The 25109-nt window shown below is 36.9% G+C and overlaps 1 protein-coding gene across 38 annotated transcripts in view; it reads left to right on the plus strand.

Annotated features, from left to right (window-relative positions):
* The window catches only part of SDCCAG8 (SHH signaling and ciliogenesis regulator SDCCAG8), a 270085-nt gene that overhangs the window by 127752 nt on the left and 117224 nt on the right, over nucleotides 1-25109 (plus strand). For all 38 annotated transcript variants that reach the window (XR_007909721.2, XR_007909718.2, XR_007909716.2 and 35 more), the window contains one exon: nucleotides 9770-9912. Coding sequence is in view for 30 of the 38 variants with exons in the window: in XM_051820787.2 (XP_051676747.1) it covers nucleotides 9770-9912 (143 nt within the window). In the remaining 8 variants the exon portion in view is untranslated. The remainder of the gene's footprint in view (nucleotides 1-9769; nucleotides 9913-25109) is intronic.

Raw genomic sequence — 25109 nt, forward strand, 5'->3', positions numbered from 1 at the left:
CTCCCAGCCATGATGTCCCGGCGGCTCAACTTCTGATACAGCACCCTGCTGATTTGCCTGGGAGGACAGTGGAAGATAGCCCAGGTTCTTGGGCCCCTGAACCCACATGGGAGACCCAGAGGAAGCACTTGACTCCTGGCTTTGACCTGGCACAGCCCTGGCTGTTGCAACCATTTGGGGAGTGAACCAGCAGCTGGAAGATCTTCCTCTCTCTCTGTCTTTCCTCTGTCTGTCTCTGTAACTCTGACTTTCAAATAAATAAGTAAATCTTAATAAATAAAATGTATAAGCATATAATGCCTTAAAACTTTGTTAATATTTTACCCTTTTAGAATATTCAAAGAACTTAATAGAATTAGGGGTCAAAAAGTCACCTTATTTTTTTTTTTTTTAATGTTCCCATACACTGTGTCATTCCTTAAATGCCTGCAATGGCCAGTCAAGGCTAAAATCAGGAACCAGGAACTCAATCAGCTCTGCCAAGTGGGCAACAGGAACTCAATCACTTGAGCCATCCCTGCTGCTTCCCAAGGTCTACATTAGCAGGAAGAGGAAACTGGAACAAAAGCAGAGCCAGGACTTGAGCCTAGGAACTCCAACATGAGACGAGGAATTTTTTCTTAAAGGAAAAGATTTTATTTATTTGACAGGCAGACTGACAGAGAAAGAGATCTTCTAAATATTGATTCACTTCCCAAATGGCCACAACAGCCAGTACTGAGGCAGACTGAAGCGAGGAATGTGGAGTCCATTCGGATCTCCCACATGAGCGGCAGTGGCCCAAGCACTTGGATCATCTTCCTGCTGTTTTCCTAGGCACAATAGCAGGAATCTGAAACAAAGCAGCTGGGACTCAAACCAGCACTCCCAAATGGGATGCTGGCATCACAGGATGCGGCTTAACCTACTGCCCCACAGTGCTAGCCCAACAAGGATGTCTTACCCAGTGTCTTATCCATTAGTCCAGATGCTTACCCCAACATTTCAGTACTTTACAGAACATATTGTAGACTTCATCAATAGTCTGATATTTGTGTCAATGACATGAAGAAACATATTCATGTAAGTGCTAAGCAAGCTTTCTCTCCACTTTAAACCAGTTTAAAAAAAGTACAGCTGTCACCTGAAGTATTTTTTGTAAACTGAGCAGAGTTGCAATGATCCTTATTTTTGCCACTGAACCACCTGACATGACAAAATAGCCGTATAAGTTTGGTTTAACCAAAAAATCTGCTGTATTGTCACAGTGTAATAGAATCAGCTTTATATTAGAAGTCTTAAATTCTTATCTTTAGATATATACTTTCAGGAAAGGCATTTCATTTCTACCATAGTCCCATCTAACCTCTTTTGAACACTTGTCTTTGCTGAGAGTTACTTTAGCTCTAAGGAAGTGCTTCTGAATTTAAGTGGTCAGTTGATGCCGCTTCTCTTAACATTAAAGGAAGAAAAATGTTTCTTAAAATTCTTCAAAGAGTGTGTTCTTAGGCTAGGAATTTATTCAGTAACAATTGGAAAACTGAAGAAGTTCACAAAAATGTTACATATTTTATTGGGAAGTCTAAAAGGTCAACTCACATATTGACTCTTAAGTTGGTATGGGGCTGTGATGTCATGAAGTTATCTGTGGACTATAAGGCCTGGGGCTGAGCAAGTCCAGGCTCTTGGACTTCTTTGAATCAATAACCTTGAAATCTCATGGAGAAATTCTTCTTCAAAGTGAACCTTATCCATAGCTTTGCGAATTGACATCCTTGTGACCTGTAGGATATTGGATCCAGACTATCTGAGTTGTACCTTCTCCTGATAATCTGTGTTTTGTTTTCTTCCTATGCAATATTGTAGACTGAGAGGTTTTAGAAAGTAGACTATGTCATTTCCTCGTTATTTTCTGTGTAGGGCAACAGTGGAAAGATGATGGAGCTTAAAATCAGAATAACCTAATTTTGAATCTGAGCTCTCTCATTGTATGAAGGTACTTCCAAAAGTTCACACAAAGTAGAATTAAAAGTTAATTTTAGGGGCTGGCTTTCTGGCATAACAGGTTAAGCCGCAGCCTGTGATGCCCAGTATCCCATCTAGTTCCCTGCTAATATGCCTGGAAAACAGTGGAAGATGGTCCAAGTGCTTGGGCCCCTGCACCCACATGGGAAACCCCAATGGAGTTCCAGGCCCCTGGCTTTGTCCTGGTCCAGCCCTAGCTATTGGGGCCATTTGGGGAGTGAACCAGTGGATGGAAGATATCTCTCTCTCTGGCTGTCCCTCTCTCTCTCTCTCTCTATGACTCTGACTTTCAAATAAATAAGTAAATCTTTTTAATAAAGTGATAATAACTTTTGGCTCTTTTGAAGACCTCCTAATGTCTATATTCAAAATATCCATTCCTTTTCCTTTAACTTCTGAATGGTAGAAGTCAAAATGATGGCACAACTTCTTTGGCATCATGATACTGACAAAATATTCTGTTGCCCAAGATACCATCAGGGACATTATTCATATCTACAGAGCTGCCAGGAAGGTATCTTTCATTGTTATTTCCCTCTAAGATTATCATCAGATTTCTCATCAGAAACCTGGAAGACCAGAAGGTAGTGGGCAGTGGGGTTGATACAATCCACAGATGGAAGGCCGAATAAGTATCATCTGAGAAAGCTATGTCATCCCAAGATGTTCTTAGACTAATAGTAGGGAGAAATCAAGGCATTTCCAGTTGTCTTAGATTTTTGGGACTACTATAACAAAATACTTCGACCTAGGTAATTAAAAAAGAACAGATTTATTTCTTAGTGTTCCTGAGGCTGGGAAGTCTTCAAGGTCAAGGCACTGGCAGACTTGATGTCTGTACAGATTTCATTCTCAGCTTCTAAAATGGTGCCACCTTTACAGAGGAAAATAAGGGAATGGAAAGGCTGGGATCCTGGTATGGTCAGTTGAAGCTATGAATATGTGTTGAAAAGTTGCATTGCAGCCCTTTAAAAAATTCCAAGTCTATCTTAATCCAAACCTAAAAGAAGATAGTGCCTTGTTGGGATGTTCTCAGATGTTATAAGGAAAGAGCTCATTCTGTCAAGCTGTTTTAGACAGTCACCCATCCAGGGGCTGGCGTTGTGGTTCAGCAGGTTAAGCTGCCATCCACCACAACAGCATCCCCTATGAGTGCCAGTTAAAATCCCGGCTACTCTGCTTCCAATCCAGATCTCTGCTAATGTGCCCCAGGAAAGCAACAGAGATTGCCCAAGTGTTTGGGCCACTACCACCCACATAGGAGACTTAGATGGAGTTTTAGACTTCTGACTTTAACCTGGTCCAGCCCTGGCCTTTGCAGACTTTTGGGTAGTGAACCAGTGGATGGAAATGTTTTCTTTCTCTTTCCCTTTCCCTTCCTCTCTCCCTCCTTTTCCTTCTCCTTCCCTCTCTGTAACTCTGCTTTCAAATAAGTCACCTTAAGAAAACAAAAAGGAGAAGTTCGCTCTCCTATACAGAAGAGTGGAGCCCTCATGGCCTCATCACCTCCTAGACTCCCACCTTTTAACACTGTGGCATTGAGTCTAAAGTTTGAACATGAAATTTGGAGGGAAATGGACATTTGTCACCACTAGACCTACTCTGAGTGAAGGAAGTCTTTCAGACTGAACTACAGGACACCAGACAAGAATTCAAAGCTTTTAAGAAATAAGATCTCTGGAAACTTTGATTCTCTGGGATGATCAGTTTATACTGAGTATGGGAGTTGAAATACCCAACTGTAGCCCAAAAACCTACAAAGATTAAATGCTAATCCCAAATGTAAAAATTCTCTTCAATGTCTTTCATTAGTGATTTACAGCTTTTGTTGTAGAGATCTTTTACCTCTTTGGTTAAATTTAATTCCAGGTATTTTATTTTTCTTTATTTTAGTTATTGGACATGGAATTGCTTTCTTAATTTCTTTTTTGCACGATTCGCTACTGTTTTATAACAATGCTACTGGTTTTTGTATATTGACTGTATAGCCTGTACTTTGCTGAATTTGTTTTTTAGTTCTATCAGCTTTTTGGTGGAGTCTTCAGTGATTTTCTGTATATAAGATTATATCATTTGTGAACACTGGCAATTTGGCTTCCTCCTTTCCAATTTGGATGCCCTTTATTTCTTTCCCTTGCCTAATTGCTATAACAAGGATTTCCAATACTATGTTGAATAAAAATTGAATAATCTCTCTTTTAAAAATATATTGAGGCCCGCGCCGCGGCTCACTAGGCTAATCCTCCACCTTGCGGCGCCGGCACACCAGGTTCTAGTCCCGGTCGGGGCGCCGGATTCTGTCCCGGTTGCCCCTCTTCCAGGCCAGCTCTCTGCTATGGCCCGGGAGTGCAGTGGAGGATGGCCCAAGTGCTTGGGCCCTGCACCCCATGGGGGACCAGGAGAAGTACCTGGCTCCTGCCTTCGGAACAGCGCGGTGCGCCGGCCACAGCGCGCTGGCCGCGGCGGCCACTGGAGGGTGAACCAACGGCAAAGGAAGACCTTTCTCTCTGTCTGTCTCTCTCACTGTCCACTCTGCCTGTCAAAATATATATATATAGAACAATTTTTCCTTAAAATCAATAGAAGCTTTGGAAGAAAAAGAAAGTAAATGTTCCATAAGTTAAATTTAAAAGTCAAAAAGATGAAAAATATGAGAAATGTGAATATGTTAATCAGTCTAACAAAGGCAACAACAATTTCCAGGAATTCTAGGGAGATGAAATACTAAAATGTATGGTATCAAAATATTTTAAAATAGTAATAAAAGAAAATGTCCTCAAACTAAAATACATACTGAAAAGCAACCACTGAGAACTCAGCACAAAGAGTGAGAAACAGCCCCAATCCAAGATCCAAAATTGTAAAATTTTAAAAACGCCAAGGATAAAAAGTTGGCTATAAACATCTCCAGAACGAAAGAAAGCAAATCATAGGCCAGGTATTAGGAATCAGAATGGTATGGGATTTTTCAGTTGTATAATAGAATCTTGGAGATAGTGGAGCAGTCCTTTAAAATTCCTGAGTGGATATTAATTTCAAAATAGAATTTTATAACCAAACTGTCAAGTATGTGCCCCTAGTAACAACATTTTTAGGCATTTAGATAGTGTTTTAAAGTGTATTTTTCATGGATCTTTTCATATGAAAGCTTCCTAGAGATTGTATTGCAACCAAAAAAAAAAAAAAAAAGGAATAAACCAAGAAATAGAATGACTTCTGACCCAAAGAAAGGGAACTCAAAAAGAGCACAGGGGAGGGTTGACACAAGACAGAGATCAGCCAGGACAGACATAAAGTACCAAAGAGGTTCCTAGGGGGAAAAAATTTCAGAGCTTATAATTCATCTGATGTTTGGTTATTTGGAAAAATATTGATGAATGTTTGACAAAGTTGTTTGAGTACTTGGAGAAAATGTCAGTTACCCAGAAAATTAATCTGTTAAAAATCATGTAGTTAATTCCAGAAACAATGAATAAGAAAATTAAAGAAAGTAATGCTTATCTTGGTAGTGAACAAAATTTCCATAATCATTATTATATAAATAAACTACTGACTAGTTATTTAATCTAAATTGTTATATGGGAGCATTAGGTGGTTATATGGGGTGGGTAGTATAAATGTCTTAAGTTGTTACCTTTTTTAGTATAGGAAATCCATAGAAAATGTTTAATAGTGAAAAATCAAGAAATAGGCCGGCACCGCGGCTCACTAGGCTAATCCTCCGCCTTGCGGTGCCGGCACACCAGGTTCTAGTCCCGGTCGGGGCGCCGGATTCTATCCCGGTTGCCCCTCTTCCAGGCCAGCCCTCTGCTTTGTCCAGGGAGTGCAGTGGAGGATGGCCCAAGTGCTTGGGCCCTGCACCCCATGGGAGACCAGGATAAGTACCTGGCTCCTGCCATTGGATCAGCACGATGCGCCGGCCGCAGCGGCCATTGGGGGGTGAACCAACAGCAAAAGGAAGACCTTTCTCTCTGTCTCTCTCTCTCTCACTGTCCACTCTGCCTGTAAAAAAAAAAAAAAAAAAGAAAGAAAAATCAAGAAATAACGATGTAAGTATGTGATTTTAAAATGCGAAGATCCAATGCCAGAAGTTGAAGGTGTGCACCATTGGAGAGTAGGTTTGGAGATTGGTGAGGGGTAGAGAATGGGCACTGCTATTCTTTGTTATGAGCAGTTTAGTACTATTTGACTTCCATTAGGGGCATTACTTTGGGTAAGAAAATTTAATCAATAATAAAATGAAGGAATAGTAACAAGTTTCCCTTTTGGCATATCCCATCCTTTGAACTGTTCTTCCAAGGTAAACACTTTTAACAGTTTCTACCTTTAGTTGTTCTGATGGTTTTATTCACAAAATTAAGTATAGTTTTTGGTGAGGTGTAAAGCAATCTGGACCTGCCTCTGCTCAGTTAGCCAAAATGTGGCCTCATTGAACTACACTGTAGGCATGTAGGTTAACAGTGTGCTTTGAGAGTAATGTACAATTGGCCTGTGCCTGTTGTTGATCTTTCATCCCTGAGCAACTGTGTACAGCCAAGGAAGCAGTCCTGACCTAGTTGGGTAAGGCAAAGGGTTATTCTGCCAGTGGGAGCATGGCATTACTGGCAAGAGATTTCTCTTTTAACTGTTGGAGTTGGTGCCATGGCAGATTTTCCTGACTCAGGGAGTAAGTGTTGAGACCTGGTCCAGCTGGTTAGATTATTTGTTGATTTTGATTATCTGCACCAATAAACTCTATGGCTGGCACAGATAATCAAAAGCAGGCAGTGATTTTCTAGCTTCCTAACAAAAATGTTTTTTTGTATTTTGAAATTACAACCTAAAAAAGTTTTATTCAGTTTTCACCAAAATACTGCTTTATAGGGAAGAGGGGTAGTTACTGAATTAAATCAAGAGCTCTTTAAAAATCTCTATGTCATATATCCTTAGGCAAGTCACTTTTCTATTTATCACTTTGTTATTCTTGCAACATAAGTAGGGAAAATTGATAATAATGATACTGCCTTTTATTCAGCTCTTACTATGTGCTAGGCACTCTGCCAAGCATTCATTATCTCATTTAACTTTCAAATAATCTTTTTTAAAATATTTATTTATTTATTTGAAAGAGTTACAGAAAGGAGAGACAGAGAGAGATATCTTCGATCCACTGGTTCACTCCCCAAATGGCCACAATAGCCAGGCCTAGGCCAGGCCTAAGCCAGGAGCCAGGAGCTTCTTCCAGGTCTCCCACATGGGTGACAGGGGCCCAAACACCTGGGCCATCTTCCACTGCTTTCCGAGACACATTAGTAGGGGGCTGGATCAGAAGTGGAACAGCTGGGACTTGAACCGGCAACCATATGAGATGCCGGTGCTGCAGGCCTAGCCCCTCATAACACTCTTAGGACCTTGCTACAGTTATCACTCTATTGAGACTGAGATGACTGTTTCATAGTCGGAAGTGACTTGCCCAAGGTCACAGAGCTGAAAGGTGCCAGAGCTGTACCTGAGCCCTGATTTCTGTTGACTTTGGACCTATGATCTTTACCTGTGTTGGCCTGACTTTCAGTGTAGCCTCTGGCTTTTTCTTAAATGAGAATAAGAAAGCAACTGATTTGTACTTGAAACCTAGTTATCAATAGAAGATACATAGGTTATTGTTGTTGTCACTTTTGTATACAGTTTATAAAGTTGTCTTCTTAAGAAAATTTACAATTTTATGCTTTCTATTTATATCTTCTTTTGTATCCTTTCCAGAATTCTGGAATCATCTTTGGTCTCCTGATAGCCCTTTTATTACCATGAAATCACTATGTGTTCTTTATATTTCTTTTTAAAGTCTGTCTACTCCTTATGGCTGTAATACTGCAACTGCCTTTTCTGGTCTCCTTTCTGCCACCTCAAATTGATCATATACTTTGATCAAGTTTTTTTTAAACCCAGCTTCTTTCATACTGCATACCTGTTTAAGCCATTACTATCTTCCATTATTATTTATAATAAAAATACAGCTTTATTAATCTACAACTCAAGGTCTTTCATAATGTGATATAACTTATCATTGTATACGTTTTTGTGCCCTTATGTTCTTTCTCCCTTTTTTTGCCCATGCTGATATAGCCCTCTTCTAACTATGAGGAATAGATTTTCTCTATAACTCATTGGATATTTTATTATGCTTTGTATTTTGATAGTCTTTTTCTGTGTATATATGTCATCTTTCTAGATGAATTATTATCTTCTGAGTGTAGAAATGGGAACTCTGTGAATCATCACAGCATTTATTATACTTTCTTACATGCAGCATTGTGTTAAAAATTAATAAATTAATTTATGAAGTTTTAAAAGTAACATATAACCCAATTCTATACCTTTTTGCTTTTTAATACCATAAATGTCACATAAGAAAAAGTTGCCTTTCCTATTATATTTTTCATCTCTATAATTATATTTAATTATGAGAGTGGAAGTATATTGATATAGCTTTAATAACCTAGAAATAAGGAAAATCTATTTTGAATGAAAAATATCTACTTATTATTACATTTTAAAAAAATTATGTTTGAGAACCTGTAATTAGTTATTTTATTGTATTGTTATCAATGTATAGTTTTAATTGGAATAAACTCAATATAATGTTAGAAATATAGGAAAATATGTAAATTATTTAGTTTACCTTGCATGATGTATTTAATGTGTTTGGAAATAGTGCAGATTATCAAGTAATGATGTGAGGAAATTTGAAGATGTATTTAAATACTAAATTTAAAACACTCTGCTTAAATACAATTTCATTTTCCAAAAGAAGGTTGCATTTTTGTGCATCAAAATTGCTTCTTGGTTTCTGCTGAACTTGAAAATATTTGTGCCTTTCTTCTTCTTCTTCTTTTTATGTTTTTCTTGAATTAATAGTATAAACATTTTAAATGCTCATCTCTTTCATTTTCCTTTCTTTAATTTATGGATGTTTTATGAAAAACAATTTTTATTCTTTAATATTGAATTATTTAAATCTATGTAGAATAAAAGGTATTTTTGCTTTGAAAGATTTGAATTTCACCACGATAAATATTCTTTCATCCTGAAATCAAACAACAAATTGTCATAAATTTTTCTGTGTTTTGGATATTCATATTTACTTTCTTAGATGTTTTTGCTGCTTTTAAAATACAAATTTTAATGTAATATTAATTTGACTCAGAAATCTCATACACAGCTTAAACATTCTCATGCTGTAGTTTTTCCTGAATAATTTTTTTCAAGTAATACTGAGCATCATACTGATGCCTTCTTTTATACCTCATATTTTTCTAATAGATGTCTTAAATTATTTTAGCCTTTAATTTGGTTTCTAAAATATCCGAATTAAACCATAAATGTATCTCTCAGAATAAAAAGTTACATATTTGAGGTAATTCACTGCCTATATCTAATCAAATCTCTTAAAGAAAAATTTTACATTTTAAAAATAATAGCATTTTAAGTCACTGTTACTTTTTAAAGGGAATGAGCCCTAGAATGAAAATTCAGATTATCCCATTTTGACCACTCTCATTTAATCATTTCATTTTTAAAATTAGAGGACTTCTTACAATCCAACAGAACCTCACTAATATGCATTCTTGGATGTGTTAATTCCCTTTGTCATAAATGGAAGCCAGCCTAAATTTTCTAATAATTTTTCATCACATTAAGATTCATGGCAAAAATTAAAATGAGCTAATTTTGAAATCAAGTGCATTCATTTTATAAGGATGCTTTTTCCCCTTTCTGTCTACCTAAGGAAATCGAGAAATTGAGAATAGAACTGAGTGAAAACGAGCAGCACTTGGAACAGGAGCAGCAGAAAGCAGCCCGGGCCAGAGAGGAATGCCTGAAACTAACAGAACTGCTGGGCGAATCTGAGCACCAACTGCACCTCACCAGGTACTCCCTAATCCCATTATGCACCATAGCACCAATTTCATTCCACTGATTTTTGCCACAGGCTTCCAAACAGTTGTTAGAGTTATTCTAAGTCATTCATTTCACACACAGCTTTCAGGCATATTAAGGAAAGTGGAGATGTGGCAAGCAAAACACCCAGACATGTGAATGATAAGTGTGGCAGGGAATTACTGATATATTACAAAACCTTTCATCTACAATGCTCAAATATTTAGGTGATTCTCTATCAATAAAAGCAAAATGATATGTTTCTCCTACCACCACCAATACCTCTCCTGTTAATTCCATATCTAATAAAAATGTTGAACTGAAGGATCTCAAGGATATATTTAGGAAAATAATGTCAGTGGTGAAAGCAACAAAATGCAAGAAATCCTAAGATTCAAATTGAAATCAAACTGATACAAAATAAGAAATATGTGTCCTAAGGAGGTGTAAAATAGAGATGGAATTGATTGGCACTGTTCATATTCAGATCATTATAAACATGCTTATACCATCCAGGTTTCAAATTACATTGTTTCATCATGAAATACTACGGTATGATCATCATTGTCATGAACTTTAGTAAACATATAGCTCAGCCCTAAATTGTAATAAGAATCTTTAGGGTGCACACATTGTGAATTTTCTGTATTAGAAACATACACACACACACACACACACGTACATGCACACACACAAGCACACAAATACACAGAGAAAAATCCAAATAAAGATCATAGATATTTAACTTTACTATACAAGTGTTTCTTACTTTGAATTTTAGTGTGATTTTTCAATTGTCAGATGAAGCCTTTAGGTTTGTTCAGTGATTAGAGGTTTTTTTAGCTTTTTAAATAGATCTTTGTTTAAATACACATATAAGTTTATGATAATTGGTTTGGTTTATAAGTTAGAAGAACACCGGTGTTCCAATCATTGTCATATGTTGAAAATAAACTATGAAAGGGGACTGATCCCTTTTACATTAAACATGACAATGTAATTCTGAGCACGGTATGATAACAGATGGAGAAAAGCACCACTTGAACAGCCTGCATTTAGAGAAAAAAATATTCTAGAGGTTGGTGAACCTCCCAAAGTTTTAGGTTAGTGTTAAGATGCCTCTAGTTCTGTTATATTCAAACTTTGTTGAAAACATTTTGTTATGATAATATTCCAAATGGTTTGACACCTTCCCTTTTAAACAATGAAAGAAAAAGAAGAAAGAAGCAAAGAGAAAAAGGAAAGAAAAAAATCACTTATAAACTGTGTGATAAAGAAATCACAGTAAATGAAATACTTTTACAAATGAAAAAATAATAGCTGTTCTTTTAAAAAGTATTGTCATTATAGAACTGAGAACATAATACTAACATAGTGCCCGTGGTTGGTTTTTCTAAGAAGTTTCAGAATTTAGCTTATTCATGATAATAAGTTTTTCTGTCACAATTCTGAGAACCAACCGTTTGTGTACTAAGCACTACTAAACCACAGAAGTAAGACCGTTTTTAATGTCTCAGTGTGGCTGAACTTCAGTAAATAAATATTAATGCCAGCTTTGCCCCATTTGCCTTTTTCCTTATTCAAAGTTAATTTCTGAAGTCAAAGTCGGAGGAGAGTTTCCCATGCAGTATCAGTTTGTACTGCTTGACAAGATCAGTTTCTTGCAAGAAGAGTGTAGTAAGGTGCAGCAACTGCTGAACATGGACGAGTGCTAACTAATTCCTTTGTTCATAGGAAAAATGATTTTGCCTGCTTTTGTGAAAAGCTTTTTCTAGTTGAGCTTTATTTACACCAATCCAATAAAAATTTAAATCTACTTTTACAGGAAATAAAATTTAGTTACCTGTTTTCTAGGTGCAAAACTCTTTTGTATGCATTTTATGCTCAGTCTATGTTCATGTTTTATAAAATGTACTTTCATAAACTTAAACCTGACAACTAAAATGCAGCAAACTGTGTGTAACTTCCTTTTGCAACTGAAATTGCAACTTGGTCATTGGGCTAAATATTTCTGACATTTTAAAGTTTGTTACCCTTTACTATTATTCATTCAATTAGGTATATAATTATGGGGTTTTCATTTTGATATAGATCACCTGAAATACAGAATACAGTTAGCATCTCATCACTCAGCCTCTAAACATTTTGAATAGTTTATTCTAAACAAAGTTTAAAATTGAATATGAAAAGCATGTTATAAAGAATGATGAAATAAGGATGCCAATGTTCAGGGGCAAAGAAAATTTAAAAACTGGAGTATCTGTAGATCGATCTAAAAAAATCTATCATTTTTGTTTGTCCTTATTTGATTTAAAAATAGAAAATAGAAATTCAGCATTTATTGCAGGATCCAGCTGGTGAATATAACATTTACCTGTGTAACAGATATTTATTGTGTATTACTCTCTTTTAAATATTTGACTGCCCCTAGGCATAGGGAGAAAAATAAGACTCAACTTCTACCTTTGGTTTTCTTATACGCTATTCTAGGAGCCAGATCTATATAGGCATTCATAATAGAATATGACAGTAGTGCAATGATAGAAGTAAAGATGACCACAAATGCAAATAAGATGAATTGGCTCATTCTGCACTGAAGGTAAAGGTGATATTCAAAGAAAGCTGGTAGTGAAAGACTAGAGTCAGGAAGGAGATGTTTGGCAGTGATCTTGAATATTAAGTACATGAGTAGGAGTTCAAGAGTGGAAAAAGGTGGGATGAATTCCCCAGGTAGAGGGACCAATATAAGGATATTCAAAAAGTTAGTGGAAATGGAATTAAAAGACAAGATACTTTTCAGTGCAAAAAAATTGAAATGCCTAATTTTCCTCATAATATATGTTTCCATGAACTTTTTGAAGATGCTTTACATATGCAAAGATATAAAGTTGGGCAACAACATATCTTTTCAATCAAGTTAGGAGATAAGGCTAGAAAAGAAATGGGGACCAGAGGATGATGTATGGTATGACCACAGCAGAGTTGACTGTGGTCCTCGAGATCTAAAATATTTATTGCCCAACCATTTACAGATGAAGTTAACTAGCTTCTTGGTAAGGAGGTTATTTAGTTAAAGTAAGAAGTCAAGAGAGCTTGAACTATGACAGGTAGAAATCTCTTTCTAGCTCTGATACTCAGTGATCCTCACAATTTAAGAAGGTAATTGAAAAGCATTGAGAAAGTGGGTGTACTGGTTGAAGAAGAGATGATTGACAGGAACCCCTATTAAAATATAAGCACAGTAGTCCAGGGAGATAATAATGAAACCCTGGGCCATGGTTTTACCAGGAAAATGGAAAAGCAGTAGCATCTTCAAGAGATAAGTAGAGTAGCAAATAGGAAAGGATAGAATTAAACATGACTAACATTTCTGGCCCAAACTGACTCAGTGATCCTTTAATCCATCTAGGGGATTTGAAAGAATAAGCAGAGGAAAAACACTGTGTGCTGGAACTCTTGTGGAGATGTCCAGTATACGTTAAGTGGGGGAAGAAAGGTTGTGACTTGGCTTAGATTCTAGATGCTTTTACGTAAAGGTATTGGAGCCAAGGAAACAGAAGAAAGCACATAGGACCATGTTTCTAAAATTCAGCAGAAGAGCCACCAGCCAAGGAGACTGAAACAGGAACTTCAGATATATGAAGATACTTCAAAAAGTTCATGGAAAATGTAATTAAAACACAGTGTATCTTGCTAAAAGTTTTTGAAATCCATGAGTAGTTTTTGTTTTGTTTTGTTTTGTTTTGTTTTGTTTTGTTTTGTTTTTTTGACAGGCAGAGTGGACAGTGAGAGAGAGAGAGACAGAGAGAAAGGTCTTCCTTTGCCGTTGGTTCACCCTCCAATGGCCACCGCGGCTGGCGCACTGCGGCTGGCACACCACGTCTATCCAAAGGCAGGAGCCAGGTGCTTCTCCTGGTCTCCCATGGGGAGCAGGGCCCAAGTGCTTGGGCCATCCTCCACTGCACTCCTGGGCCACAGCAGAGAGCTGGCCTGGAAGAGGGGCAACCAGGACAGAATCTGGTGCCCCGACCGGGACTAGAACCCGGTGTGCCGGCGCAGCTAGGCAGAGGATTAGCCTATTGAGACGCGGCGCTGGCCAGAGTAGGTTTTTTTTAAAATATATATTTTCCACAAACTTTTTGAAGCTGCCTCCTATAAAAAAAGAATAAAGAATGATCCCAAAGGGCACTTTGGTGAAGTAACCAAATGCTACTAAAACCATATGCTGTTATTAGAGGATGTCCCCAAGCAGCCTAGGATTAAGAAACTGAGTTATAATACCTTCCCTACCCATTCACTATCTTTCCAACTTTGGACAAATTATTTAACTCCTTGGGCTTACTTACTTACCTATAAAATAACATGAGGATGGATGATTTCTAAATCCCTTTCTAGCTCTCATATTCAGTGATCCTCACAATGATTTAAGTCAAGCCATTATTAAGTTACCATTTCTGCATATTAGTCATTTAAGTTGTTTGGAGCATCCATTGGTTAAGATGTTTCCTTAGTTTGAAGTTCTGAGAGGTTTCATGGAAACATCACCTATGTTCCTTGTAACTCAGGCTCTATTGATATCTCCCAACGGTTGTGAAAAATAGTCTCCTGACACCCTTCCACTCTTTTTTTGCTAATCACTGCCCTATGAATAATCATATGCCAGGACCTTGACTCTGTTGCCCTGTTCTCAAAACCTTCCATGTTGCCATACTGACTCAGCATGGCATTTAAAATCCTCTCCATAGGCTCCCAACATTCCAGCCATTTTTCAGCCTTGCCAGTCCTCTCACATGCTGATTTGGAGTCAAATGTAAGTGCATAAACTCCTCTTGTGGTTTTGGACTTTTTGACCTTCTTCTAGCCCTTTTATAAGCTAATCTACTTATCAAGATTTCCCTGAAATCCTGATTTTTCTCCTCTTTTTTTTTTTTATTATTTTTCCCCTCTGTAACCTTCCCTGATACCTCCTATCAGAAGGAAGCACTTCTCTCTCTCTGAATTCTTCTTCCCACTTAGAATATATTCATCTTAGAATCTGCTCTTAAGAAATCACAAAGGTAGTGGCTAATATTTACCAAGCCCCTACTATGTTCTGGGAGGTGAACTGAGTGTTTTTCACTGAATCCTTCTAATAGGTCTATAAGGTACAGACACTTATTTGCCCGATTCTACAGCTGAGACAACTAGAGCACAGAGAAGTAAAATGAATCATCTAAGGTCACACAGCAGATACATTATGAAAGTGGGCATTTAGCCTCAGTACGTAACCAGCAAATCTTACCTCCCATCCATGAGGCTGTAATTCTTTATAAATTACTAGGGAAATGGATAAATCAATAATTCCCATAAAGACAGCTGAGAAAGTCAGTAACATAACTTTGTAATAGAAATATCTGTTAGCTCTTCCTTTATGTACTGATATAAATATGTCAATAATTTTAGTATTGGCTCGAGTTTTTCCTAAGAAATATAGTTTCCTTTAATACCTTATTTTCCTTAGTCATTTAGCATATTATAATATAACTGTTATTATTCTTTATTTCATTTTTACCAAGAGGAAAGAGAAGCTATTACAGAAAAGTGAAAATGCCCTCACATGTTTGTGTTTGACATGGCCAAACATCTTTGAAGACCTACAGAATTTAAATCCCCTCTAAGATTACCATTTGCAGATATGTGGGTGGGCAGGTAAAGTTATATATGGCTTACTAAAGCAACTCTTTCTGAATGTTTATGTGACCGTTATTAACTACCTACTGTGACAAATACCTACCCCAAACCTATTATACATATATGGAAACATATTCTTTAGAATCCTGCATCATTTTTCTTAGATCTTGTCTGGAGAGGAACTATTGCAGGAAGTATTGTTTTGTTTATTTTCAAGAGAATTTAGAACTTGAATTGTCCTGAGCACAAAAGGGAGACCAGCCTACCCAAGCCTGAAGCTGTCGGCTTATATCAACATGGCTACTTTTAGAATTCCTTCTACCTCCTTGTATTTCATTGTCATCAATGATATGTACTTTCAAGAATTTTTCAGAACAGGAATCCATAAAGTAGATATTATGCTATGACCCTCTTTTGTGACCCAAATGGGGAGAAATGACCCCAACCTAGAGAGATAGCAACTTGAACTGTAGTTATTGTTTCTCTTTGAAAATGAGAAAGGGTACAGCAGAAGAGTCACAAGATTATGCTGTTATAAAGGGCAGGTTAATTGAGGAGGGACGATGAAGGCTTTCTTTCCAGAAGCATTCCGGCATTTTTAACTTCCACATATTAACTGTTGTAAATGCTTCCTTAAATTTAATTGTTTGATCTCTCTGACTACCAGTTATGAGTCAGGACTTTTTAGATGGAGTGATAGAAACTCAAAAAGGAAGCATTTATTTTTATAAACCTACTATATACAATCCAGGTACAGCTGGCCCTGGGTTTCTTGAATCCAGCAACTCAAGGAAGTACCAGTATGGTGTGGTATTCTGTTTTTCTATAGACTGGGTCACCTTCTGTCTATTGGCTCATTGAGATTTTTCCACCCTTTGGAGTCACCTCCTTCATTCTGAAAGTGAAGATAATGAAGATGTATTTGTTTTCAAATTGTAAGAATGTGACTTCCTTGCCCTTCCACCCACTTCCACTTTCAGAATCTTCATTTCCAGGACTGTCCCTTGCAACCAACCTGAGTCATGTACATGCATGCCCTTTGGTGCTATTCCTTGTAGCTTGAGTATACCACAATGAGTAAGGGAAGAGAGTTGAACTAGACAAGGGTACATGCTCTGACCATGGGAAGAGTGTCAGGGGGTCCTGGAGAAGTAAAACAACAGGGTCTCTCCTTTTTCCCCTCTTGTTTATAAAACACACACACACACACACACACACACCCCTCTGATTTTTCATTTGACTAAGAAGTGATTTGAACCAGAGAGAGAAGGAAGAAGAGTATACCTCTGTTCATGTTGGTTTGAGTATGACAGTCTCCACTGCCAACATGTTACAAGTCCAAGGAAGCATCATCACATCCTCAGGGTCTCTTTGTTGTTTTATTAAAGAGCTCCAAGAATATAAACAGTGACATGTAAAGACGCAGAGGTAACTAGCACATGCCATGCACTGTGCTTGGTTCCCTGTAACAGTGCAGTATGAAGCATGGTCCATGGCAGCTGGTTGTTACTTGTCTGCAATAAGATAAGCCCAGAAATTGAGCATGTGCATTCAGAAACTCACATCAATTTAAAATTGCCATAATTTCCAAGTGTTTTTTAGTATCTTTTAAATTTTTCTAGTATATAGTACATTATTTTGTTGCATTTTACAAAACTAGTGCTTTGCAAAGGATTAGAAGCTAAAACAAACAACAAACTGATCTTTTACCACAAGAAGTTGGATACAGTCTGCTTCCCAGTCCTTACAGAGAGCTGGAAGAAGAGCAGTACTTCATAGAGGAAGAAGTCAAGTTTCAGAAGGCAACGCTTTATAATCACGCAGCCAGGAGGGAGGAAAGTAAGCGAGGTTTGAATGGGGTCCATTGGTGCCATTGTCACAAATCAGTACAAAAGCATATTTCAGAACTAGATAGAAATACTTGGGGAATTACAGTAAATCAGCCCATGAGCCAGTAATCAGGCCTCTTTCATCTCTCCATCTCCCCCATCAAGTTTGGCTTCAGGAATTTAGCAGGTTCCCTATAAATACATTGAATAGATTTACCTCTGCTCTCTTTATTGTCAGGGTAAATTAAGAAGGAACGGAAGTCATCTTATGGTAACACCAAGAATAAGTTAAAAAACCTAAACTTTTGCTCTCTGTTCATTTGAAGAGGGTACGATAACATTAACGTGTGTCCTTGCTATTCCGCAGTAAACTTGATCATTTCTTTTCTCCTGAGTTTTATTTAAGAATATTTAGCCTAAAGTTTCCATTTAGGAGTTAAGCTCATTTTTTTCTTTGTACTCCTTTCATGAATAAATTAAACAGAGAATGTGTCAAAAATAATTTTAAATGGATATATGTGCAAGCAACATCTTCAAAGCCTTGAAATAGATGGCCTTGGTGCTGTTATAAATTGCATCTTCTTTTCCTTCCCCAACCCGTATTGGAGAAAACAGGCTGTCGGAGAGCCAGGAAAGAAAAGGCGCTTTATTTTGCTCTGGTGGACACCACACTGCCTGAGCCCACTCTGCTACACCTGTTTAACTGACAAGGAACCCCTGGTCTCAGTGTGGCCCTGGGGACCAGAGAGGTTAGAGAATCAAGAGGCTGCCAGGAAATGTGTGTCTGCGGGTTCTGCCTAACGTTCCCTGGCTCGCTCCTGTCAGTTCTGTGAAGCCCAAATGTGCATGCAATGAAAACTACACTGGGGATGCACTCTTCTCCCCTGCCACCCAGGCCCACGGCCTGGAGCATGGTGGCGGCGGCAGCCAACTCATTTTCTGAAGAAGCCCAGAGGAGACTGAGAAAGTATTGCCCACATCACTTGCCTGACTCAACAACAGTGAGCTTCAAGTTCAGTGAAAAGCAAAAAATGGAGAACTATTATCATAGTAGTCTTAAGTCAAAGTTTTCTTTTTGAAGGAAGTCTTCAATATTATTTTAGAGGAAAAGGAGTATGAAAAAAAATCAGCTTCATGATGTCTTATTTGTTTTTATCTACCTCCTCCTAATTAGAAATGTTCACTAAGTCAAGTATTAGGCACAATTCTTTATTTCATGTTTTTCTGATACTGACAAGTGTATTATGCAGTGAATCATTGTAAATACTGGAATCAAAGCTCATTTTAAGGTACCTGAGGAAGGTAAAAGGCTTAGGAATATTCAGTCTTCTCAGTAACCCATCTGAAGCCATGTTTCATGGGGAACTGAGACCCAATTCAAGTAAACATTTTTTATGACCCTAGTAGTATGTTAGATCAGATAAGCAGGAGATATATTCAAGCCAGGAACTCAGGCAGACTTCAAGTAGATAGAAGCAGCCTGTAAATCCAATATCTAGCCTAAGGGAGGACTCTGTTCCACCTTGTGTCGATGAGACCTGTCCCCAGTGGCAAAGGCCACCTTTGAGAAGACTGGGTATCTCTTGCCTTGACCTCTCAAGCAAGGAGCGATGCAGGCTGCTTTGCTGTTGGAGTTTTCGGAAGATAGCAGTGAATAAACAGTTTATCCTTCTGGTGCCTTTATTGTGTCTAACTTCAAGAAGCCTGTTTCCAACCAAGGGCTTTAACAAAAGAATGTACCTAGTGTTGAAGGAGTTATTAAAAATATATCCATACCCACAAAAGAAGTGTACAAAATAAAATAAGTCACCACTGGAATTCATGCAAGGCATGGAGAGTGAGCAGTGTTCAACATGGGGTCTTAAATTCTGACTTTGGCAGTATTAGCGATTTCCCAGTTTCTAGCAGCAGAGCTGGAAGTGTGATGTGCCAGGCTGGACATTGCTTGATCTTGACATTTGTCTGTTTCTTATTATTCTCTGTCACCTTGGAGAAAAAAATCTTCCACTGTACTTTTATTTTCTACAGATCTTAACTGTAATTTTATGAGGTTGTGTCAGTATATAAACATGCAAAATCTTTGTAACTCATTCAGGGTTCTATGTATCTGAGGTGTTATCTATTCAGGGACTTCAGTGCTTTTCAAATGAACAATTCTTTGATCAGTCTAGAAAACTTCAGGATAATTGAAGGCATCATCCAATTACTCAAGCCTTTTTTGGCAAGACTATGGTATTGACATATTAGGGATGCAAAGAATATATTGCTAAGTATGTTACTTCCTTTTTCCTAAATCTTACATAGTCCTCTTTTGTCTTTACTGGGAAAACCATCCGGCCATTTGTTATATTGGTGTCTGTCAAAATAATATCTAATGGCAGCAGTTCTTCAACATGGGGGCTCTCAAGTCCTGCTTTGTCGCACTGATGGCAATTCTGCATTCTTAACCCATTTCTAAAATCAGGCGTTTATTCGGAATCATTTGCTGTTGAATTGGTTGCCTTCATTTGGGTTGAGGAAAGATGATAATTATATTAAGGATTGTTAAAATTCATCTACAGTGAAAATACAGCTCAGGTTAGAACTACAGAGGAACCCAAATTCAGATCCTGCACTCAGACTGATTCACACAAAGAATTATCTGTTAAAAGTGGAAGAAAGAGTGACAGCATGAGACAACTCATGTAACTAATAAACTTTTTAGATGCTGTTTCATATGTTTGCTTTTCATTAAATTCAGGAATGATTGCGACTATGTTGTTGTGATTCAGTCAACATTTATTCCTATCTGTTTTTCATATACAAAGGCTTAGGGGTGCCAGAAAATAAACTGTTAACGGAGAATTAACTTCTTTGGCATGCTTTCATACTTATCTTCCAAATTAAAGAAAATGAAATGGGCAGAAACAGAGTGTAGATTACCTCCTTTTTGTCAAAAATGGTGGGAATTTGAAAATTAATAATAAAAAAGGGAACAGATGCAGTAACATGCCAGAGGGAGATTAATGTGGAGAGTAAAATCTGTGAGCAACAAAACTGAAGCAAACTGAATCAGTGGGAGGTGGTTGTACAATCAAAATCAGGATAAAAGAGAAATTACAAACAACCCTGCACTTGTCAAAGTAGTAGTAATGAAATCCTGACTCTGCCAGCAGTGAGAACCTGTGTTAGCACTTTGGGGTAAGGATGGTAGCCGGGTGCCAGGTAGGAGGGCAGTGTTAGGTTGCTGGGCAGCAGCCATCTTGTGTAGAACAGATGGCACCGAAAGCTGGCAGGGGAGGGGCTCCTTAGCAGAACTAATCAGACAGTAACAGATAGGGCAGCTGGGAAGACTGACCACAGAGAGGGAGTCTGCGGGGTAGCCGAGTGCCATGATGTTTGCAGTGGTGTGCCCATTGGTCTGAGATAAGACCTTGCAATGTCTTTCCCATCTACAGAAGAAGTTAAACTTTTGTTCAAAAAGGAAAATTGAGTTGAATTCTGTCAAATTTGGGGAAGTGGAGGTGGGCATTAGGGTAGAAATGGAAAAGGAAGAATTTCCCATCTCTGAATTCGTTGTGTGAGTTTTCAATCCCAGCCTCTGTGGAACTTTGATTTTTGCTGTTTGTATGATCTTCTGTTCTAGTGTATACAATGTGGTACATGGAATGATCACTTTTTACATTTTATGCATCAAAGGTTTTTCAGTATCAAGGCTATGGTTAAAATTAGAAAAGACTTTTTGATATGATTTCTACCACATATGTCTTTCACAAATGAAAAACTAAAAACAGCCATATGATATATGCATTTCTACTTAATAATTTTTCATAACCTAATGTAAGCTATGTTTGGTTCAGAGCCACTTGCCCTTCATTTTTCCCCATGTAACTGTGGATTGAACATCAAACTATAAGCATAATTTGGAGCCAGAAGCCTTAAAAGAAAAATCAAATCATTCAGCAAGAAATGAAACAGGAAACTGACCCGATAAATTTAATAAGTGACTAAGGAGTTAGGATTCTTGAAATACAGAGTTCAGACATTTGTTCTAAAACTGTAACTTTAAAAAGAAATCCAGATCTCTGACATCTGTTTTTGAACTTGTATGTGTCTTTTTTTTTTTTTTTTTTTGTGTGTGTGTGTGCAGAAGGTTTATAGTTTGGCTCACTTTATTCATTTTAAAGGGGGAGGGGGAACATGACCAGGATTTGAAATAGGTGGTATAACATAGCCATATGCTATTTATGCAGCAGTTTCTGCAATAAATCTAATTTGGTGCTGTCAAAAAATTAGACTTATTTGATATAGCAGCACATTAGTAAATGATCGTGGCAGATTTAAAGTTGTCATTTAGTCTCTTCTTAACTCTTAACACAATCTCGCAAATCCATTTTCCCCCTTGATCAACTCTGAAAATGTCTGTTCTTTGTCCTGCAATCCTGCAAATATTTCCACATCTGAAAGAAGGTCTTGCCTTAAGGTAATTGAGGAATGGGGTAGAAAATGAAAATCCTCTGTTATTAAAAGACTTCATGAATATAGAGGCAGGGAAAAAGATCAATAAACCAGAGAAAAATAATACTATTTTCATCATTTGCAGTTCTTAGAAAAGCAGAATTGCGAATCTCATTCAGAATGTTGATAAACTTGAGGTCTGCTTTTTATTAAGAAGCTGAAATAATTTACCTTGCATATACATCCATATGCAGTTTTAGTAAAACTGATATAAAGAATGTGAGCAACATCAGCTCTTCATCGTCACCTGGCAGTGCCCTTAGAAACGGCTTCACTCTTGTGTAGTGTAACCTGGCAACGTTGCTTCCAGTGCCTTCTCTTATTTGTAAAATTTATGTTTCAGGTGTTGGAATAAACTATATAAACTTTTTCCTAGTTTCTCTACCTGAAAGATAAATAAGCATATTATACATTAAGCAGATAAATATTATTATTCTCTGAATTAATTAGCCCATTTGTGAAAATAATCATAATATCCTATCATTTTCCTTACGAATTTATGGAACAGGAAAGTATGTGTGTGTGCACGTGTGTGTGCGTGTGTGCACGCGCACACACATTCAGGCATCTGTGTGTTACTGTAAGTGATGTTTTCATTCGCTTATGTTTTTATCATACAAATTTTCCAAAACAAAATTTACTAGTGTGTTTTTAAAACAGTTTACTAAGAAGGAAGAGTTCCTTTATGGTGATTTAAGCAGTCTCTTAATAGACTAGCATTGTGCTAACATGTCTTTCTTTTATATAGCAAGTCAGACCGTGGAAGTGATCAAATTACCAGTACTCTTTCAAAGCTATTCAGAAGCAAGGATCTAGGTGACCAAACCACTATTAAGCACAGATTATACTGAAGAGGAAAAATATCCAGAAAAGCCCAATATCCAAAAAAAATCCAATTTGCTAGACAAATTGTAGTTTTGAAATTTTCTCCATTTGAAAAGAAACTCTTTAGAAATTATGTTTTAAGAAGGTGAAAAAGAAAGCATCTCTTAGAATTCATATTTTAGATTCAGAATTCACATATCAAATTAAGTGTTACATAGTATGATTTATATGATTTAGATATACTGAAGATTAGTAATAAAATTGAAATTACAGCTAAAAAATGTCTAAGCTAATTATATATTTTACTTTAGAGGCACAATAATTTTCTTTAACATTTCTGAAAATTGTTTTGTGAAAGTCTTTTTTAGCAGTTGTTAATATTTGACCAATCAGAACTTTAGGATTCAAAACTTAAATTCTCTGTTTTCTGTACTGATTTTATTTTATTGATAAAATTTTCTTTAAATTTTATGTCAGTGAAAAAAGCTTTGATTTTTATTTTTTCTAAAAAAGAATTTAGAAAATTTTACAGGATTTATTCATTTTACTTAATCTAAGCATATACAATAAATTAAATCTTGGAATAATTATTCAAAATATAAAAGCAACCTTATAAAGCACCATTTGTGTACAAATTTAGTTTCACTTTTATAATAGGGCCTTCTTTCAATTTTTTGCCATGTATTTTCTCCTCAAAAAATTATCTTCCCTTTCTTAAAAGAAATTTGAATTGAGTCATTGGCTTTCCTTTTTCCTAAAGAATGTGATCGTCCAAAATGTTGGTAAATAATTCAATCTGAAGTGATTTCATGTCCGACTTGTGAAGGGAGAGTGAGCTCTCGATGGCTGTGGATGACACAGAGTAAATTCATTTGAGAGTATAATTTTTACCTAATTTCTGTGGCTTGATTTTTTTCACAGAACTGGTCTATTGATGCAACTTAAATGTCTTTAGATAGATTTTGTGTTTGTTTGGCAACATGTATTTGAATGCTTAAGCAGAGCTTTATTTTTTAAATGATGAAACTTGAAATATACATGAATTGATTCGTGTATTATGGGTTAAGTTTTTCAAAACAGCAGTGGAGCTATGTGTTAATATATAGCTTATAATCAAAATGGTACATATTTGTACATTTTAAGCCTTTCAGTGAAATTTCTTAATTGGAATACTGTCTCCCTTGGCTAATTCATTAGTGAAAATATTTATTCCTCAAGTTAATGCTATATAGTATGAAGCAATTTTTACATAGTGTAAACTTGTTTGTGATATTTTGATTTCACTTTAAAACTTTTATTTTGCTTCTTAACCATATAGTTCATTTGATATAATGAGAAGTGCAGACACACATGAAGAAAATACATATCAGCTGTCTGGTTTTACAAATGATCATTAAAACACCATGTCTTATTCCTTTGACTCCAAATTATTGTCTTCCCGAACCCAAAGTAATTTTCACAAGTACATTACACAACAGAACTTCATCTTCTGCTGCTTAGCAGTAGAGGATTTAAATCCATGCAGACAGTTCATTTGACAATGACCTTGAGGGGCTTTGCTTCTTGAAGAAGAAAGCAGAAGCTTGCGGTAAACAAAGTTCACTTCTGACAGATGGATTGAATGACAGAAAGGTTGCGAGTGCCAGAATAGCCCTGGCAGAGGAGGAAATGTTCAGTGGAATCCAACAGGAGAGGAGGTGTGAACAGGTGCAGGGTTGCTGACGGAAGGGGAACCAGATGGAAGGAGCCAGAGCCAGTTTATTTAAAGGAAAAGGCAGAAAACATTGAAAGGCTGTGCGATCAGTGGCTAAAAGTGTTCATAGAGGAAGGTAAAAATTCACAAAGCAAAACTGCACAGTGGGGTAGCTAACACTTAGCATAATGGTAGTAATTTGTGAGTTTAGTTTGGAAGTTGCAATTGAAATACATTCATCTTGGCTCTTGACACCATGAAGTATAGATATTTGAAAGTTGTTTATTTTTTTAAGTTTCTAAGCTTTTTTAAAAAAATCCATCCACTAATTTTTTCCACCCAGAAGCTCTGTTATTATATTAAAATTGTGTCATCAGCTAAGAAAAGAAAAATTTTAAGTGAAGGTTAACATTCCATTCAAATTTATCTTGTGATGCCTCAGTTTTGTTCACATATGGGAAGCAAATGCATGCACTGTTGGGTGACATCTGTAATATCTAAGAAATTTGTGAAGTTAGACTAGATTCTGCTGGTTGCTTTTGTTATTCTGAGTCTCTGTTCATTTTGTGAAGTCCAGTATGATTGTTGCAATAGGGGTAATGCTCTTTAAAATACACACGTGCCTGCCATGATCTGGAGGTTAATTTCTGCTGCTGAGGTTGCCCTGATTTTCA

The sequence above is a fragment of the Oryctolagus cuniculus genome, chromosome 13 (assembly GCF_964237555.1).
Source record: "Oryctolagus cuniculus chromosome 13, mOryCun1.1, whole genome shotgun sequence".
Lineage (NCBI taxonomy): Eukaryota > Metazoa > Chordata > Mammalia > Lagomorpha > Leporidae > Oryctolagus > Oryctolagus cuniculus.